The sequence below is a fragment of the Podarcis gaigeae genome, assembly GCF_964106915.1.
Source record: "Podarcis gaigeae genome assembly, chromosome: 14".
Taxonomy (NCBI): Eukaryota; Metazoa; Chordata; class Lepidosauria; order Squamata; family Lacertidae; genus Podarcis; species Podarcis gaigeae.
In genome coordinates, this window is record NC_139690.1 from 17,186,196 (window position 1) to 17,206,229 (window position 20,034).

General features: G+C 43.9%; 2 protein-coding genes across 5 annotated transcripts in view; both read right to left on the reverse strand.

Annotated features, from left to right (window-relative positions):
- CEMIP (cell migration inducing hyaluronidase 1) overlaps positions 1-20,034 on the reverse strand; it is a 161,865-nt gene that overhangs the window by 107,005 nt on the left and 34,826 nt on the right. The window lies entirely within an intron of this gene.
- The window catches only part of LOC310831605 (cell surface hyaluronidase CEMIP2-like), a 91,737-nt gene that overhangs the window by 17,703 nt on the left and 54,000 nt on the right, over positions 1-20,034 (reverse strand). For both annotated transcript variants that reach the window (XR_014557919.1, XM_083712419.1), the window contains exons 19-20: positions 17,811-18,019; positions 3,293-3,475 (exon numbers count right to left, since the gene is read on the reverse strand). Coding sequence is in view for 1 of the 2 variants with exons in the window: in XM_083712419.1 (XP_083568545.1) it covers positions 3,293-3,475; positions 17,811-18,019 (392 nt within the window). In the remaining variant the exon portion in view is untranslated. The remainder of the gene's footprint in view (positions 1-3,292; positions 3,476-17,810; positions 18,020-20,034) is intronic.

Here is a 20,034-nt window from a genome sequence, read left to right on the forward strand (position 1 = left end):
CCTGCATCTGGTTTGTTGCATCATCTTGAACCTAGGCTTCACTCTTAGTGAGTTCATGGTAGAAGCAAAATTAAGAGACTTCCCAGTTTGAAACTCCTTCTCTTAGCGATACATAGGAGGAAGCTTCCTTCCCTATAGACCAGCCTAAGGATTAAGATCAGCAGTAAGTTCAGGTTGGAGGGCAAAGCACACAGTAGTTTATGCCAGGGCCTTCTCAGTAATGGCTCCAAAAATGTGGAACTCCCTCCTCATAGAGGGACACCTGGCACCACCTGTTTTCAGCTCCTGTGAAGATGCACCTCTTTATCTTGACCCTTAAAAATCGAAGAATTTATTTTAGTGTCCTTGCTGTAAAGTGTTGTATGGGCGATTGATTTTGTGATTATGGTTGGGGTTTGCATTTTGTTTTTATGTGCTATAACCTGCCATGAGACCTTTTGGTGAAGGATGAGTAAGATAATAATGATAATGATAATTTAATACTCTTTAAAAAAATATCAATTATTGATTTAAAGCAATTAATAGTGTTATCGATTATTATCATGCATTAAGATGTACCTGAAAAAAATGAGAGGAAGATTCACTCTCAACATAAGCTACAAAAAAAAAAAAAATCTCACCTGGTTCTGTTAACCTAAAAAAAAAGAAAAGAAACCAGCCGTAATTTGCTGCTACTTAGTAAACTTGCTGAACCCTGGGATTCCATTCAGGCCACAGCCAAAATAAATAAAAATAATAATCAAATCCATGTGCTGAGGATGACAACAGATGACACGTCCTCATAAATAACTGCAACTAGTAAAATCCACACGCTGGTAAACAACAAGTTTACATAATTTGGGATAACGCGACATACAGTTCTACAAGGAAGGACTAGGCAAAAACAAGCCTTTCTCAATTCTCATTGTGAAAGTTGCAGGTACAAGAGAGTCCTTTCTGATCTGGGACATGCAATGCACTCCAAGCCTTGACGGGTCAATGGTGTTGTGTCTAAACATAGAACTCAAGGTTCTATTTTTAACTCGGCATTCATAAATCGAACGCAGCCTCCGTGGTCAGAGTGAAGCAATGCAGATGCAGAAAATACATTTTTGAACACGGTGTACATTTGCCCTTTAAAAAAAACCCCAAACCCTACTTCAGCAGATGATTCTATTGTCTCCCCTCCAGTCACAGTGGGCTTAAAAATAAAAATTTAACTACAAGCATGTGGTTTACACTGTGGACCAAACATATGTAGCTGTTACTATTATTAGTAAGCTTCTTTATTATTGATACCAGAGAAGCACCAAAAGTTCATAACTGAGCTTGGGGACACATAAATAAACACATGTGCGCCACATAGGCCATGATAGCAATGGGGCCGTACGGAAAGCACAGTAACTCTGTGGTACATCACATGCTATGCATACAAGTTCAGTCCCCAGCATCTCCAGATAGGCATGGAAGAAATCCCTGTTTGGCAGCCTAGGTGTGGACAATACTGAGGCAGGCAGACCAATAGTCTGAGTTGGCATAAGCCACCTTAGTGTGTCCTATGCTAGCCCAGAGCTAATACAGGCTTATTAGCAGAATAACTACTAATCCAGGGGTCATCAACCTTTTCCAGCAGGGGGCCGGTCCACTGTCCCCTAGACCAGTGTTTCCCAACCTTGTGCCTCCAGATGTTTTTGGCCTACAACTCCCATCATCCCTAGCTAGCAAGACCAGTGGTCAGGGATGATGGGAGTTGTAGGCCAAAAACATCTGGAGGCACAAGGTTGGGAAACACTGCCCTAGACCTTGTGGGGGCTGGACTATATTTTGAAAGAAAGAAAGAAAGAGAATTCCTATGCCCCACAAATAACCCAGAGATGCATTTTAAATAAAAGGACACATTCTACTCATGTAAAAACACGCTGATTCCCGGACCGTCCACAGGCCAGATTTAGAAGGTGGTTGGGCCGGATCTGGCCCCCATGCCTTAGTTTGCCTACCCATGTACTAATCCTTATTGCATGCACCATCACTAAGACAGTTAAAATATATTTGAAAAACGTGATCTTCTGTTACATTTTAGCAGGGACAAGAATGAGCTCCCAGCCTACACAAAATAGGAGCATGCATGGCTTTTAATGCCTTGAGTCTGTCGATTGCTCTGGGCTTCCAGTGCACAGCGGGGATTTCTCTGCTATAGATTCTCCACCATTGCTAATGGAGAAGACTGCCCATGCAGGAGTTCCTGACACACAGGCCCCTGAAAGTGATGCGGGGCAATAGGGCACACAAGTTTGCCTGTGAACCATGGCCCATTGGTGGTAGAGATTGACCTGATACATCTGTGCTCTTTAGGGAAGGGCGATGGATCAGGGGTAGAACTTGTGCTGTGCATGCAAAAAGTTCCCTGGCAACTCCAGGTAGGACTGGCAGAGTTATCTGAAGGAGCGTCTCCACCCCCATCGTTCCACCCAGACGCTGAGGTCCAGCTCTGAGGGCCTTCTGGCGGTTCCCTCACTGCAAGAAGCCAAGTTACAGGGAACCAGGCAGAGGGCCTTCTCGGTAGTGGCGCCTGCCTTGTGGAACGCCCTCCCAGCAGATGTCAAAGAGATAAACAACTACCAGACTTTTAGAAGACATCTGAAGGCAGCCCTGTTTAGAGAAGCTTTTAATGTTTGATGTATTACAGTATTTTAATATTTTTCTGGAAGCCGCCCAGAGTTGCCGGGGAAACCTAGCCAGATGGGTGGGGTATAAATAATAAATTATTAATATTATATCTGAAACCATGGAGAGGACCAACAGGCTGACTCAGTATAAGGCAGGTTACAGTGGTACCTCGCAAGACAAATGCCTCGTAAGACGGAAAACTCGCAAGATGAAAGAGTTTTTCATTTTTTGAGTTGCTTCGCAGACGAATTTCCCTATGGGCTTGCTTCGCAAGACGAAAACGTCTTGCAAGTTTGTTTCCTTTTTCTTAAAACCGTTAATACCCAGGGTGCATTCAGGGGGTTTTGTTGCGACTTGACTTCGAGGAGCAACTCATAGCACATGGTGTGGTAGCCTTTTTTGAGGTTTTTGAAGACTTTGGTGATTTTTGAAGCTTTTCCAAAATCCGTGCTTCGTAAGATGAAAAATTCGCAAGATGAAAAAACTCGCAGAACGAATTAATTTCGTCTTGCGAAGTACCACTGTGTGTTCTTTTCTTTATGTTTTCTCAGATGACAGGGATTAGGTGCATGCAATACAGGTTTTTGCAACTCACTGGCAGCACTAACAGCAAAGGAAAAGGTGCCGGGTAGACAGGATCACTCACCCTGATGTGCTGTCGAAATAGAAGAGCCGTTCATCAGTCCCATTCAACACACTATGGTGGGATGAGGCCGCCTGGTAGCGCATGACGCTGTGCGCTCTCCCCGTCTGCCGCTGGTAAATGTCCCCCACAACAGTGAACGCTGTTCCCTTTGGGTAACACAAAGCAACATGGAGCCAGTCTCCCCTGGTGGCAAAAGAAAAGAAGGTTAAACATGAACATGTACACCAAAGAAAACGTTTCTCATTTTTCAAGAAACTGGCTCCAAGCTGAGAGATCTATCTTCAAGGGTGGTGGGGTGGACCATGAATGTGCCTTGCAATCCCCAACCCAGCCCTTTCTCTCGCACGCCATGAAAGATTCACATCTGCTGCTGGTTATTATTACTGGACTGGCAGAACATCCAGGGAAGCTGAAAGGAAAAGGCTCCTTTGGTTCTTCAGGCGCCTGGATTAGGCCTCAGACAGTTGCCTCAGGACTGCTTTGCAATGACTGGCATCTCATAAATTGTGACGAGCAAATAGATTTGTTATGAGAACTGAGCGTCTGGGAGCATCGGGAAAGAGGCCTTAGCTCAAGGGTAGATCATCTGCTTTGAATACAGGTAGAGCTGGGAGAGGAGCCTGTCTTGAAACTCTGAAGAAATGCTGTACATCAGAGCAGACAATACTGAGCTGCAGTCTGATGCAGTAGAAGGCAGCTTCCTATGTTCCTAAGCCTCCAATAGATATTCCCTCCACCTACCATGAAAGAAGGTGGCAGGGTGGTGAATTCAGTTTAGTGGGCCTGTGAAACTTCCTATCAACTGAGATTAGACAGGTATCCTCCTTGCTGAAGTTCAGGTACATGGCTAATAATTTCTTGTACAAGCAGGCATTTAAAGGCAGTGCTCAGTTTTATAATTTTTTCCCTGGGGCTTTTTTTTATGCACATGGACATCGTTTTGGAGAATTCACCAGGCGTGGCGTCATCCATAAAATATGGTGCCATAAGCCTTTTTGTTCTTGTTAGGACCATCTGAAAGCTCTGTGGTTTAAGTAAAAGGCACATGATTTGGATAAAAGCTCACAAAACACTGGAACAAAATGTACGACGGTGAATTTGTCATGGCACTCTTCATGGTTAGCATTCAAATAGGCCTCAGTTCAATTTACCACGAAGCCACAAGTGGTTTCAAACGTCACCTTCCCTATTCATATATAAACTCCTGTCTCCCAAAATGGCAGCCATCTTTCTGATGACAGCCATACAAGGAGAGACAGAGAAGGTCAACCTTGAGGCCCTACACTCCTGTTCATCCTCTCTGTATTAGTTTCAGCATCACCATGGCTACACGGGCAAGCAAGGTGTAAACCCTATATTAGACCAGGGCCAACAACCAAGCTATTCAAGGAAACAGCTCAGAGAAAATTCAAAACAGTGAAACCTTCCCAACAAATGTCTTCCTGGAATTCATGCAACCTGAAGAAGTCTTGCCAGAAAGAACATGTTCAGGCCTGGTCACAATGTTTTTTTTTAAAAAAAACACAAACCAAGATCACTTGGGTAGTTTCTTGACCCATATTCCATTTTCAAAAACTGTGACTCACTGATGCTATGTGTGCATTCTGGTTTACAGAGACAGAGAGGGAAATGTCTCATTGTTGTTTTGCCTTAATGATACATTCTTCTCCCAAAATTTGTATGTTTCACCAATTGTCTCTTTGGAGAATCTGTATTTTTTGGTATATGGTCCTATTTTGGTGCTCCTATTTTGACTTTGGGGAAAATGTTTTTAAAACGTTGTGAGCGGCTGGGTTTCGACTGACAGCTTGCTGTAATGATGGCCCTGAATTGCAGATGTACGTGTGTGTACATCCCTGTTCACATTTAGGCAATCCAATAAGACTCACATGTGCATTGCAATATATAAATGCTTATTCATTCAAGTGCCCCTTAGTGGGGGACACTACCACCCCCACCCCCGGGCTTAGTGTCCCTATTCTGGGGCATTATGGGAAAACAAAATGGAGGTTAACCAACTCAACCACCCAGCATGGAAACTCCAGGGCAAGTGTCTTACATCTGCCTTGCTGAAGTGAAGCTTAAGCTTTTTGTTATTTATTCAATTTATTAGTTGCTTGCTACATATACATCATACGTTTAAATCACATTCCCCAAAAAATAATACTGGGAACTCTAGTTTGTTAAGGGTACTGGGAAATGTAGCTCTGTGTAGGGTAAACATCTGTAGGCAACTGTTGTGGTGCCAGCATTGTCCAGCCCGGAGACCTTCTGCATTAGATGGATGGGTCTCAGTGCTTCTCCACTTTTAATTATCCACAGTGCTCCCAATGTACGTAGCACTGCTTCAAGGCACCGTGGAACATTTAAACAGTTTCAAGTTGCCTGGCACCTGCTGCAATATTGCTACCGTCCACCGACCCTGCCCAACAACATTCAGAGCCACCAGGAGCAGAGAGTGCTTTGTTGAGGGGCTTTCTGAAACCTACAGCTGGCCTTGTCACCATCTCTGTCTCTGCGTACTAGATGAAATATTGTTGCATCTAATGGAAAATTTGCTCTTTTGTAAGCCTCCCTTGTATTAATTTTTGTTAAAAACAACAACAACACAGCAGGAAAAGCAGCAAATCTTAGTAAGAGACTGCCGGAATTCAAATAAACAAAGGGAGGGGGCATGATTTCTTCAACATGTAGCACAAAGTCATCTTACCTCTACCCTATACTTTCTTTGCCAAAATATCCATTATTGTGGGGTCATTCTCTGTGCATATTTGGGCTTCTTCTTCTTCCTTTTTCATTTTCTATTTTTTGTTTTTGTACACCACCACTTACTATTTCTAAAATTGGTCATGAAAAACAGTCTCTTGAAAGCAAACTGGATTTTCAAAGTCACTCCCCCCTCTTCTGTCCCCATCAAAATCACACACACACCCCCGCCCCCGGTCAGTTAACTCACTTTGGCCAAACAGCTTGTAATAATTGCAATGGGAAATGTGTCCAAAGATTCTTCACTCAGCTGTTGTTATACCCCACTCTTCCACGTTCTGTATAGATTCTATTTTTATTTAACACTTCTCCTTCAAATGGCAACATCCAAAATGTTGTAATGCTGCAAAGCTACTGCCAAATTCCCTGAACTTGAGAACGTTACGGTAGTCCTAGCTTCAGGAACTCAGTGAGCTTAAGATAACGCAACTCAGGAAAAAAGCCTTTCTTATAACAACAAGGGAATGGAATGGAATGGAGTCATTCTCCAAAAGAAAAAAAAGAACAGAGCAGTTGCGTCTGCAAATTTCTTCATTTGCAGTAAATTCACAACCGAAATGGCTTTTTAAAAAACGAATAAATACCTAGAGGGCACTGTTTGATGTAAGCTGCAATGGACAACAGAAGGTCTATGAATCTGAATTTGGTTTCCAAAGCCTAGAACAACTTGTCCTTAATTCTTTCTCCCTTGTAAAATATGATAGATCTGTTGACCTACTACGCAGGATGATGGGAAACCCAGGAATCAAACAGATCACGAAGGCCTGATGGGCGCTTCCCCTGCTGCTCATGCAACCTAAATTCATGTTTCGTACTCTTTGTGTTTCCAAACTCATATTCGTTTGCCTCCATTTGTTTTAAAACAGAGATGGCCAGTAAATCAGGACTGGGAGTTGTTAGGAGACCCCTAGTCGCAGAGTTACAATTCGCAGAGTGGTTTAACAATACATCCCTCTTTTCAAGGAAATCAGGAATTGCAGCTCTGTGCAGGGGGAAAGGGATGTTCTAACAAATCTCAGCACCCCTAGCAAACTGGAGGAAACCCAAGTTGTGCGATACTGCTTTGAATGTATAGTGCAGATGAAGCCTAACTCAGGTCCATTGATTTCAAGGCATCTGCTCTGAATAAACTGTAATTGGGAGGCAACCCTCAGGCAGTAGACTGCATGAGGCATCCACAGCACTTCCAAAGGAAAACATAATAATAATAATAATAATAATAATAATAATAATAATAATAATAATACTGGGAACTGGGCAGAAAATTGCCAACAATTAAGAGGATTTATCCAGGAGTATGTGACAAGATTGCCAGGGTTTTCTCCCCTACTTGCTTCATTCCTACACAACAGTCACAAACTGACTGTCTGACTAATAGAAGGCTTTCCCCACCACATTTCCATGGCCGAAAAAGCCTTACCACCAAGACGTCTGCCTGAATGGCAGCTGTTAAAGGCACGTGAGCAAGGCCAGAAGTTTTTAAAGAAAGGTGGCAAACCCTATTAGTAATCAAAAGACAGATTGTCTGTTTAAGTTGATGGTGCATCCACTGAAATGAAACTAAACTTAAGTAGAAATCAAGCAAAGATAAGGGAATACATCTGTTTACTGTCTGCTCTAGGAATATGGTTCAGTTCACTTGACCATCAGGGTTTTATTTTCTTTGGCTTTTTATTATCAGAAATATATTTGCTTCTCTGCCTTCCATTCCAAATATTTGCCTTTGAAGAAGCAAGACTGAATATTAACCACTGCAAAGTTACCAAATAGCACAGCAACATGAAACATATCCAAAAGTGGTGTTAAACTTTAAAAAAATTCCAGTGGCAAGAATTTCAACTCTACAGATTCTCTCCCGCCATCACTGCCCTCCAACAATCCAAACAGTGTGCTTCAGATAATATATATCTGTTTACATCCTCCTGGTAATGATTGACAAGTTAGACCTAGTGGCTGTTTTGTGGTGTCTCTTTTTAATTGCAGTGTTGACATTTGCAGGGTTTGGCATGCCTGAGTGAATGACACACACACACACCTGGTGTAATGCTAAAAAAAAGAAAAGCTCTCTTTGGAAGGAAGCACAAAAAGGTTGTAATAGTCAAGAGCAGTGATGCTCAAGGATTTCATCATGGCATTTTAAAGCAAACCAACCCAACTTCCCAAAGCAACTCATGAATTGGAACGCAGGTGTCTTTGAGTCCTTGCTTCAAAAACCGTGCCAAACACGGAAAAATATATGCATATTTCAGGATAAAAATCAAATGCAAACAAAAATGTGCATTTTGTGAGAGGGAGATATGTTTAAAATCATGCAAATCTCTGTCTGGTGAAGGGTTTTTTAATGGCGAGTTGATACAAAAATGGGGTGGAATGGATTGATGAATACATGTAAAATCAGCATGCACCAGAAATAGACTGGTCCATCTGCATCCCTAAGAAGGAGACAGACCCAATCATAGATTCCTCAGAGGTTTGCTGACAGCAGTTTGAGAACCAAGAATTGCTTATGGTATGAATGCTTGGGTAAGTCCCCCATACTATGGACTTCTAAAGGTTTCATACTGGTTGAACTTGGATTTCTTTCTCTGAGAGAGGAAGGATCCTCTCTAGAGAGAATCCTGGAAAATATCAGGTCCAGATTTTTCGCAGGAACTCACACTGCATTCAGTTTAGCAAAGGGTGCATAGAATTTTCAGGTGGGGAAAATCCTAAGGGATTGGGAAATGCTGTCATGCCAAACTAATGAATTTACACAGAGAGAATAGGTACAGAGTTGCCTAATGGTCTTGTGGTGGTGGCTCTTCAGATGGAATTGGGCTAATTATTTATTCACTTCAAAATTTGGTAACCTGGTCCTGCTGAATTTGAGGACCCTCCAGCTCATCCTATCTGGACAACTACTTCAAAGTCCAGCCAATGACAATAGGAAAAAAGAAAAACCATGGAGCACAGGACAGTTGCTCCGCAACATCTCTCATACTTTTTTTCTTTTTTTGTTCACCTCTAGCCAATATAGAAATCATTGCTGCTGTTCAAAACTGGCGTCAAGAATACTGCTGCCCAGAGTACCACAATAAAGTGGTACCTCGGGTTACAGACGCTTCAAGTTACAGGCTCCGCTAACCCAGAAATAGTACCTCAAGTTAAGAACTTTGCTTCAGGATGAGAACAGAAATCGTCTTCTGGTGGCGCGGCGGAAGCGGGAGGCCCCATTAGTTAAAGTGGTACCTCATGTTAAGAACAGTTTCAGGTTAAGAACGGACCTCCAGAATGGATTAAGTTCTTAACCCGAGGTACCACTGTATATTCTTTTGAGGCAATAAGGGAGATCAGCAGCTGATGTGCCCTTTCCCAAACTGACCTCTATCCCCACTCCAATGGGGATACTACCAGAAGTGAAAGGGGAAGGATTCACTTTGAGATATCAATTAAATGTAAGAATCAGCCCTAAGGGTCCACATTTTGTATAGGCAATTACAGTTGCAATAGGCACATGTTGACGATACAACAGAATATAACCCCGAAGACCTAGTTTTTAACCAAGATTGACAAAGCTGTAGCTTAGCAATGGAGCTTCTGCTTTGCAGGCAGAAGATTCCAGGTCCAACCCCTGACTTCTCCAGTTAGGAACAGGAGAGACCCAGGTCTAGAACCCTTGAGAGCTGCAGGCGGTCAGTGAAGACCAGAGATGAGGTAACTTTCACATCCATAGAGGACTGTCTTTCTTCACGGGCAACCTTCCAGAGGCCACAAATGGGCAGAGCAAAGAACATGACTCATAGCTGCAGCCATGTGAATGCAGAGGCTTCTTTCTACAATATAAACACCCCACATCCCTCCAGGAAACCAAGAGACATTATCAAGTTCAAGAGCACTTGCAAAAGCACTTCAAGAGGGTGTGGAGTGGGGCTGGGCCCAGGGGTCAGTCCTGAGTGCCAGACATGGAAGCCTGCATTTGACCTCCAAGTCTAAGGTCTCTCTCTACTGACCTTGATGGACCACTTGGTATATAAGGTTGCTTCCTATGTTCTTAAGCAATAGGGTGTCGCCACCGCTAAAGGTTGCATCCTTTGCCATTGCTTCCCCATCAGCTAGGAAAAGCAAGTCTGTTAATTCTGCCCACAATGGAAGGGGCCAAGCAAAGGGCTCTCAGAAATAACTTCAGTGTAGGTCATTTTAGGTGGAACCATCAGCTGAAGCACTAATTGGAATCCTAATTGCAGAGTGCATCAAAGCACTCAACTGCTGATAGTTCTTAAGCTTGCCAAGAGGTTTTTCTGCCCTCCCATCCTCGTCCTCCTCCTCATTTACCCCTCCCCTACCAACTGTAAACACAGAGATGATTGCTCACGAGCCGGGGTGGAGAGAAATAAAATAATTATAGGAGCCGGGCATGTTTGCTGCAGGCTTGTTCAAGCCTGGTCTATTATCATCTCTTTCCCCCTGGAACACATCACTGGCAAGGAATTTAATCACTGCATGATTAACAGCTTAGAGAGCAAGAAAGAATAACACTTTAAAAGGAGGTGTGAGCAACAGAGGTGAGCGGGACACATGTTCACGAAGACTGAGCAAGCAGTAGCGTTGGCAAAGGCAGAATGAGGCATTCAGCAGATGTGCATGGGTTCGGGGAACGTGCCCCAGACCACAGCTTCTTCCTGCAAATGCCAGGCCTGAGCTGTGGGCAAAGGTTGATTTAAGCACCGGCCTTCCCACCCAGCACTTCAAATGGCACCTACCAAGCAGCCACCCACTCTGCTCTCAGATGCTTACCTGGGTCCACATCATCAGCTCAGAGGTTTCTTTTGGAGAACTGTAGTATGGCCTTGGTGTAAAGGTAAAGGGACCCCTGACCATTAGGTCCAGTCGTGACCGACTCTGGGGTTCCAGCGCTCATCTCGCTTTATTGGCCAAGGGAGCCGGTGTACAGCTTCCGGGTCATGTGGCTAGCAGGACTAAGCTGCTTTTGGCGAAACCAGAGCAGCGCACGGAAACACCGTTTACCTTCCCGCCGAAGCAGTACCTATTTATCTACTTGCATATGACGTGCTTTTGAACTGCTAGGTTGGCAGGAGCAGGGACTGAGCAACGGGACCTCACCCCGTGGCAGGGATTCAAACCGCCGACCTTCTGATCGGCAAGTCCTAGGCTCTGTGGTTTATACCACAGCGCCACCCGCGTCCCATGTACCCTGAGCCAAAAACATGCAAAATTCTCATCAGGGTTTCCCAAACTGGGGTCTCCAGCTGTCATTGGACTACAACTCCCATCATCCCTAGCAAGCAGGACCAGTGGACAGGAATGATGGGAAATGTAGTCAAAACACAGCTGGAGACCCAAGTTTGGGAAAGCCTACCCTAATTCAACGAAACAAGTTACACTCCCAAACAAAGCTAAACTTCTGTGTCTGTCTATAAAACTAAAATTTGCCTCCTCTGTTTGCTACTGTTGCCTTCAAACTCTTCAAACACTCCTAAGTGCTGTGCCAGAAATTCCCCCTGCATTTCCCATCCACTTGCAACCATTCTCCGACAACTGACCCTAAAGAAAACGGAAAACTATCAACGAGGAGAGAGAATCTTGGTGTCTGCAGGAGTGTCCTTTCGTTTTACAAATCAGCTCCATTCTGCAGTTCTCCCAGATACTTCAGACCAAAAGCCAGGAGACAACATGAGGTAATGCCTCCCATGGGATTTTTCCAGGTCAGGAAGTGTGGGCAGCTAGGAAGGTTGCAGAGTACTGGAGAAATCTTTACCGGAAAGAAACACATATATATCTCTTATCTCCAAACCATAAAATAATCTCAAAACCGCACACTGACCCACATTATAAAGAAACTCCCAAGCACCCTGAGAATGAGGCAGGAAAAATGAAGCTTCTTTCACAGAGGGGAAAAAGCACTTGCAAGAAACTGGAGAGCAGATTTCTGCACAGCACTAGAATATATGCCAACACAATCAGCCCACATAGGAAACTGAATGGGGGGTGTTGAGGCTGAGAGATTCATAAGCTGTCCTACTGCAACCTTAGCAAGTTGATGGCCAAGGCAAGATTTGAACTGGTGGCTTGTGCCGGACCATGATTCATAGGTCTGCACTAGATCTTCAAGGATTCTCGCCCTCTCTTCTTCCTCCTCTATTTCCCATAATGCCCAGCCTAAAAAAAAACCAGTCAGGTGAGGACTGAGCATCTTCATTGGGCATGGAATGGTGGCTGACTATTGGGGTGGGATGAATGGTCCATTGGCAGCACCCTTAACAAACCACAGTTCCCAGGATTCTTTGGGGGAAAGCCATGACAGTTTAAAGTGGCATAATACTGCTTTAAAATGTCTAGTGCAGATGGGACCGGTGAGGGTAAAAAAGGAGCTGCCATTTTTAGCAGGACCCCAAGAGCAGTAGAGCATCAACTTACAGTGGTACCTCGGGTTATATACGCTTCAGGTTACATACGCTTCAGGTTACAGACTCCACTAACCCAGAAATATTGCTTCAGGTTAAGAACTTTGCTGCAGGGTGAGAACAGAAATTGTGCTCCAGTGGCACGGCAGCAGCAGGAGGCCCCATTAGCTAATGTGGTGCTTCAGGTTAAGAACAGTTTCAGGTTAAGTATGGACCTCCGGAACAAATTAAGTACTTAACCCGAGGTACCACTGTAGTATGCAGGTTCAATCCTCAGCATCTGAGAAAGATTCCCTGCCTAACATCCTGGACAGATGCTGCCACTCGGTGCAGACACCACTAGTCTAGATGGACCAATGGTCAGACTCTGTATTAGACAGCTCCCTATGTTCCTGTATCTCCTTTTCCAGCCTCAGCCACTATTTCTAGGTTACACTCCTTGCCAAACTCGCCCTGAGGAGTCTCACCTCCTGAGGCCAAGCCAATAAATCTTAAGCAAAGAATTTTAATATGTGCATTCCTTCCAATCTTATGTTAAACATTCCAGCACTTCATATGGCCAGAGTTTTAGGCTGAACAGCCAATTACAGCCTCTTTTTTGGCCTTTTGTTCTGCTCAGTTAATTTTAATCTCAACCGACTTGCAACGAACCAGCTCAGATAAGCTTCTTACAAGGATCTCTGGTTAATGTTGCTATTGTTGGTTCAAGATAGAGTATGAGCCTGCAAACTTTACTGCACTTGACTTCACTGCCAATTACACTGCGGGAGGAGGGGGGGGGGGAGAGAAAACTTATGAGGGTTTAAGATAAGAATCAATAGGGGCAGACACTCAGATCTGCCCACATTATCTGCAGCCTTCTCTCGGTCCCAAGTTAAGAGGCAGGAGCTGCTAACTTTTCCAGAGAGAAACCATGGCTTCTTTGAACCTTAGATATGAAACGTGCAAAGTCCATTTACAGACTTAGTCCATATATCAAGCTCAAGCTCCACTTCCATGGTGTCTCCACATCACATGGCTTGTGCTAGTTACAGCAGATATTCACTTATCAGGGAAGAAAAGCAGTGAACTCCAGCACACCCCTAGAGTGGAGGAAGAGGCAAGATCCTAGTCTGGTCTGGTTCAGATGTAATGCTAAACCAGAGATAGGGAACATCAGGCCCAGTGGGCCCCAGGCTTCTCTACTGGGCTCTCAAGACTTTCAATAAATGGCCTTGGGCTGCCCCATCCCTCCTTCTAACCTACTTCACATGTGAAAGAGACTAAAATAGGGGGAAGAACTACATATGATGCCTTGGAGGATGGGTGGGGTAAAAACAAAATAAGTAAGGCATAGAACAGGCTTCCTCAGCCTCAGCTCTCCAGATGTTTTTTGGCCTACAACTCCCATGATCCCTAGCTAGCAGGACAACTGGTCAGGGATGATGGGAATTGTAGTCTCAAAACATCTGGAGGGCCGATGCATAGAATCATAGAGCTGGAAGGGAACCCAAGGGTCATCTAGTCCAATGCAGGAATCTCAACTAAAGCATCCATGATATCGTCAGTAGTGTAGATGAGATCCATGCTAAATAAAGACCCAAAGCTTTATTGAACCAGCCGTGCCCCATTAAACATGCCTAGACTTCTTAGTAAATATAGCAGCGTTTTTGGAGCCCAGTTAACAGCGCCACAAAACAGTCCACAAAAATGGCAAACACAATCCACCACTTCAGTTCTCTTGATGTTTTAAATGTGTGTGTCTTTCAGCCTGCAAATAAAGCACCGATGGGCCAATTTACTCAAAGTGGGAGATGTTATTCAATTTCACCGCTTTTCAAGCAAGTAAAGGCAAAAGACTGGTGTGCAGGCAGTAGCTTGTTACACCAAGTCCTTACACCTTGGGTTCATTCCATGCCCATATTTCCACCCACTGCCAGCTGTACCTATCCTTCCTCCTCCTCAATCTCTCCTTTTGACAGTCTCCTCTTAACAAGTTTAATGTCTTTCGTGAACATAGGTGTGTTGGGGTGTTTTGTTTGGTTGTGGTTTTGCTTTTGCAAATGGCCATTCCACGTAAGCCAATTCCTTTGAGCAATTCTCCCTACCTGCAATTTTGGTCCTTACGTGATGTGTGCATGAAAGAGAAGGAAAAAGAGTACACTAAGTATGAAGTTGGCCTGCAAAGAGAAAGAACCCATTGTGCAAAGATCATAGGCCTCTGGACTTGGAAGGACTTTACACATGTAGTCAACACAGGCAAAGAACAAGGACCTCAATCAGTTCTACAGGAGACTGACTTTTGTTCTGAGCAATTAAAATTCCAATCAGCCCTCTGTGTTCTTCTGCCAAATATCATCAGACTGTCCCCCTCTCTCCTCCCGCCCTACCATGGAACAGTATCAAGAAGTTTTGAATTGCACAAAGGTTACTACTGCGTGTCATTATCTCAAACTTATCACCACTCATGGTGCTTCCATGCATCTTATTCTGTTCTGAACAATCCCTGTGATAACTCTTGGTGGAGGTGAGGCAAGGAACCACAAATCCCCCACCCTAGAGTTTAAATCTCAAACTTTTATATGTTTTGGAGATTTTTAGTTTAGAGAAAAGGCAACTAAGAGGCGACAGAACGGAAGTGAATACATTTATGCATGGTGCAGAGAGAGTTTTCCTCCCTTTCTCATAGCACAAGGACTCGGGGACATCCAACGAAGTTGAACATTGGAAGATTGAGGACAGACAAAAGAAAGGACTTATTCGCACACTTAAACTCACTGCCACAAGAAGCAGTGATGGTCACCAATTTGGGATTAGGCAAATTCAGGGAGGATAAAGCAACCAGCGACTACTAACCCTGATGACTATTTTCGCTGTGCTGCTTTCCCCAGGAGAACTCGCTCTTTAATGCTCTATATCGGAACAAACAGCAATTCTGGTTTTCCACAGAATTGTTTTCAGTGGTAAAGAACAGGTTTTTGCAGGGAACAAACGCCGGGGCAAGAACACAAAGAAGAAGAAGTTCTCAGCTTTAATTAATAATAATTTAAAGCGCGGACCTGTACCGAGAAATGTGGCACAAAAGGAAGGCTGGATGATCCCATAGGTGAAAACAAACACACTGGATAAAAGCTTATCTGGTTAATAAAGCAAACACCTTCCAAAACAGAAAGGCTTATGAATTATAATTCCTACAATTCCTGACCATTGACTATACTGATTGGGGCTGATGAGAGCCGGAATTCATTATCATCTGGGGGAGTCACAGGTTCCCCATCCTTGGTATACAGAGTTCTGATCATTAGTGTGTTGAGTTAGCACTATACCTTCAAAGCATATTCTTTCCCCTCAAAGAATTCTGGGCACTGTAGTTCCAGAATCACTCACTGAGTTATAATCCCCAGAAACCCTTGGCAAACTACAGTGCCCAGAATTCTTTGAGGGGGCCAGGATGTGCTTTGAATGTGCTTTAAAAATATAGTGAGTATGTAACTAAAGCTGTTCCTCTGAAAAATCCACCTCTTCCTACTCATTCCTGGGGGGTTTTCCAGCCAGAACTCAGTTCTGACACCTCTCAGGTGGGTGCCATTGCCATTATAAGAGAACATGGTGAATTCTGGCACCTCTTTTCCTAGAAAAACAGCAATGATTCTGCCCTTCCATTACTTCTGCTGGATTCTTGGCATTCTAGCTTCAGGAGAGGAGTTAACCACGCAAGTCTTGAGTGTCAATATTACAGATTACAGTACCTCAGGAACAGTCTAAATCCCCGGTGATAAATTCTTTATTCCCCCATGAGCTTCTCTTAGCCAATGTCAAATACGTATTCCAGAAACATGACTTCTGCCTCTCTGAAACATCAGCATCCCCCGCTATCTCCGTCCACTGGGGTAAAAATAACTTAATTATGCTATCAAGCTGTGCTTAGCAAGACCAGGAGACTGACATTAAGAGTGTCAATCACGTTGTCTCCTCATTTTGCACCATACGCGTTTTGCACATTCTTTCCTGCATCAAAAAAGCCACGGGTGTATCAGGGTTAATCATCAGCCGTATTGTTTGTACAGTTTCCCCCATCAACTTAAAAAAAAAAATGGGAGACCTACTAAAGAAGGTACGACCTGTCTAGTCTTGCTGACATCTGCAAACATTTACTTCCTGATTCTAAAAGTAACTGCAATGTGCCATTTTTTATATATAAAAAAAAGAACAGGTCAGTTGCTAACATGAGAGCTTTGCGTAGATACGTTCATTGATTCAACAAATGACTAGGACTACCATTCCATAACGCCGCACACTAACTGGTATTCGGTGCAGAATACAACTGATTTCTAGTCTTTAAGGGCTTATGCAAAACTTCATAACGTTAACTTCTTTTTATATCTCCTGCTTTTAACTTTTCGATTCTGCAAAACCAGTTGGGATGGTTAGTCAGAAGGGCATGAGACTCTTAATCTCAGGGTCTTGGGTTTGAACCCCACGTTGGATAAAAGATTCCTGCATTGGAAGTCCCTGTAACCTCACTTCTCGCAGTTTGAGAACCAGCAGAAAACCGTCAGAGGAGGACCTCAGTGCATACAGAACAGACAAACAACTTTCCAAATATACAGCAGACACAGACATATGGACTGATAAGACACAACTGCACTGATTTGCTGGGTTGTTGTTTAGAATTCCAGAGCCATGTCAGGAAAGAAGCTTTAGTGAGTGTGTGTACACATGCACACATATCCTTCCTAGCCTTTTTTGTAACAGAAAACAGCAGAGAAAAATATGGAATCTGGGCCTCCCTTCTTGTTGCACTCAAACTTATTACTCTTCCAGACCGCTGTCTATCAGTTCTGAATTATTTCAGTAGGGAGGGTCCCGGTGTTTTGTTTTTCAGGTTTATATAACAGGGGGGGGAATGAAATAGCAATTGCAGTGTTTAGACTACTAGGAAAATGCAAGGCTGCATAGGCAATCTTCATAATCACTGCTGCCCTTTACAGAAAAAGGGAGAGGTGGGATATAAATCACAAGCGGAGCAGCTAGTGTAAACTAATGAGAATGAACAGCATGCCAGGGATCTGCTGGATTTAATCTTGAGGCCGGAATGCCAACAGTAACTTGAATCTCTTCCCAAAAAAAACCTTACTGGAAGGGGAAACAACACGGCACATCAGAGAGATGGCAGCGAAAGTTAAAAACAGAGGCATAGCTTCTTTGCTGCTCTTTTGTTAATGTCATTTTTAGAAGCCTTAAGTAGGCCAACTTTTCCAAAAGTTTGAAGAAGAAGAAAAGTCAGCAGGAACCTGGAACAGCTTTTAAAAACAGAAACCCTAGCAAACACCACAGAGCTCATCGCGCCGCACATTTTCCATCAATGGTACCTATTGAAGTTGACCGGGTAAAGGATGACATCTTCTGGTGCTCTGCCATCCCATTGGATAATATAGCTTTGCTCCAGCATCACCACAGGCTGGTACTGTTGGTACGGCACCCCTCTGTTCACACCGTGTAGTCTCAGAGGATGGAAATGGTATGCGGCTCTGGCAATTGATAAGGTCAGATTCTCAGGACGCCTGGCTTGAATATAGAGCTGAAAGAGAAAGCGGGAAGAGACCTGTGTTACAGCCAGTCAAGCTCAGCTTTCACACATGCATTCAATCAGCAGCATGCCCCTTTCAAGACTTTTGCCAGCAAAGGGCTCTGGGCATCCAGAGCTGTAGCCAATGGACCACTTCCAACATAAATAGTGCATCAGCAACACAAATAGCATTCTGAAGGGTTATTTCTTGAGAGAGAAAATAATCACAGGCAATAGAGATTGTCCCAAAAATGGGAATCACTTAAGACCTGGGATAGCTCAGTTGGTAGAGCATGAGACTTCACCTCAGGGTAGTGGGTTCAAGCCCTACATTGGTCAAAATATTCCCATACTGCAGGGGGTTGGAGAATATGATCCTCGTGGTCACTTCCAACTCTGATTCCCCAATGGGAAAACAAGAGAATGGGCAGTGAAATGCTACTTGGAAAACAAAAACAAAGCCATGTAAGGTGCCAAAGAAAAATGTGGCCCCTGCAAAATGAGCCAGGATACATAAGCAAAGTTTGGGAGCTGCAGGGAGGGGGAAGAAGGTAGATCATGGTCAACTGGTTGACCTTTGGTTCACCAAGGATTTCTGTTCCCAATTGTTCAAGAATAGCAACAAGGGGGACTTTCAGCCACTGAGAAGAAGTCTTCTCATCCTTAGTGCTGACTGGAGCTAATCAAAGTGAAAGGATTGGCTCCTAGGGTCATTCTGGAGAAGGCTTGTGGGAGAACACTGAAGAGTTGTTCTGTATACTAAGCGTATAAAGTAAAGGTAAAGGGACCCCTGACCATTAGGTCCAGTCGTGACCGACTCTGGGGTTGTGGTGCTCATCTTGTTTTACTGGCCGAGGGAGCCGGAGTACAGCTTCCGGGTCATGTGGCCAGAAAGACAAAGCCACTTCTGGTGAACCAGAGCAGCGCACGGAAATGCTGTTTACCTTCCCGCTGGAGCGGTACCTATTTATCTACTTGCACTTTGAGGTGCTTTCGAACTGCTAGCTTGGCAGGAGCAGGGACCGAGCAACGGGAGCTCATTCCATCACGGGGATTCGAACTGCCGACCTTCTGATCGGCAAGTCCTAGCCTCTGTGGTTTAACCCACAGTGCCACCCGTGTCCCTATGTTAAGTGTTTAGGAACATTGAAAACACAAGGTGCTTCCGTTTCAAGAGAATGGGGTGTAAGTTCTGTTACGTCAAACGGAATGCCAAGGAAAACACAGCTCAACTCACTCCAAAAGAAGATAATAAAGCACTCCAAATCACTTGCCCATGTATGTGCACAGAGGGGGGAAAGCCCAGATTCAACTGGAGGAGGCATGCAGAGATCTGCTCTAAGCATTGCAATGCATCCCTAATCATTATTATTCTAGAATTGTAAGATTGCTGTATAAACTTAGAAGGTTTATAATCTTAGAAGGGGGCAGTGGCTGTGAGAGGGCATGACTGTGATAATCAAGAAGGGATCCTGAATTAGCTACTACACTACAGGTGACGATGTAAAGGTCTAAGGAAGTTCACACTGGGATAGACGTTCCATAAGATATTTATGCCCAATATATGCTAACAAACGGCATTTATGGTAGTTCTGCATTACATGCTATGCTTCACACAAGAGAAAGAGACTAGCAATTGCTGTTTATCTGACAAGGATGCAGTGAGTGTTACAAAAAAAGAGAGAGAGGAGAAAGAGAGAGAGGGAAGCTTTGCGGTTAGTTAGAAATATTTCTAGACTGACTGCACTTCTAACTGCAGCCAACGCATGCACAATTTCAAGGATTATAATCAAGACCATTTCTCACTTTCCTATAGCTAAGCAGTCAACATCGAGTCCTGCATATTCATTCTTTTACTATGTAGTTTTGAATGGCTGACAAGTCCTTTCTTGTATCGCAACTATGATTAAGAAATGGTAGCATGCAGGTGAATGCAAAGATAACCTGACTGCAGGTTGGTGACCAATGACACCCCCCCAAAAAAAATTACCTGGTTTAAAAATGTAGGGTAGTATTCAGCAAGTTTA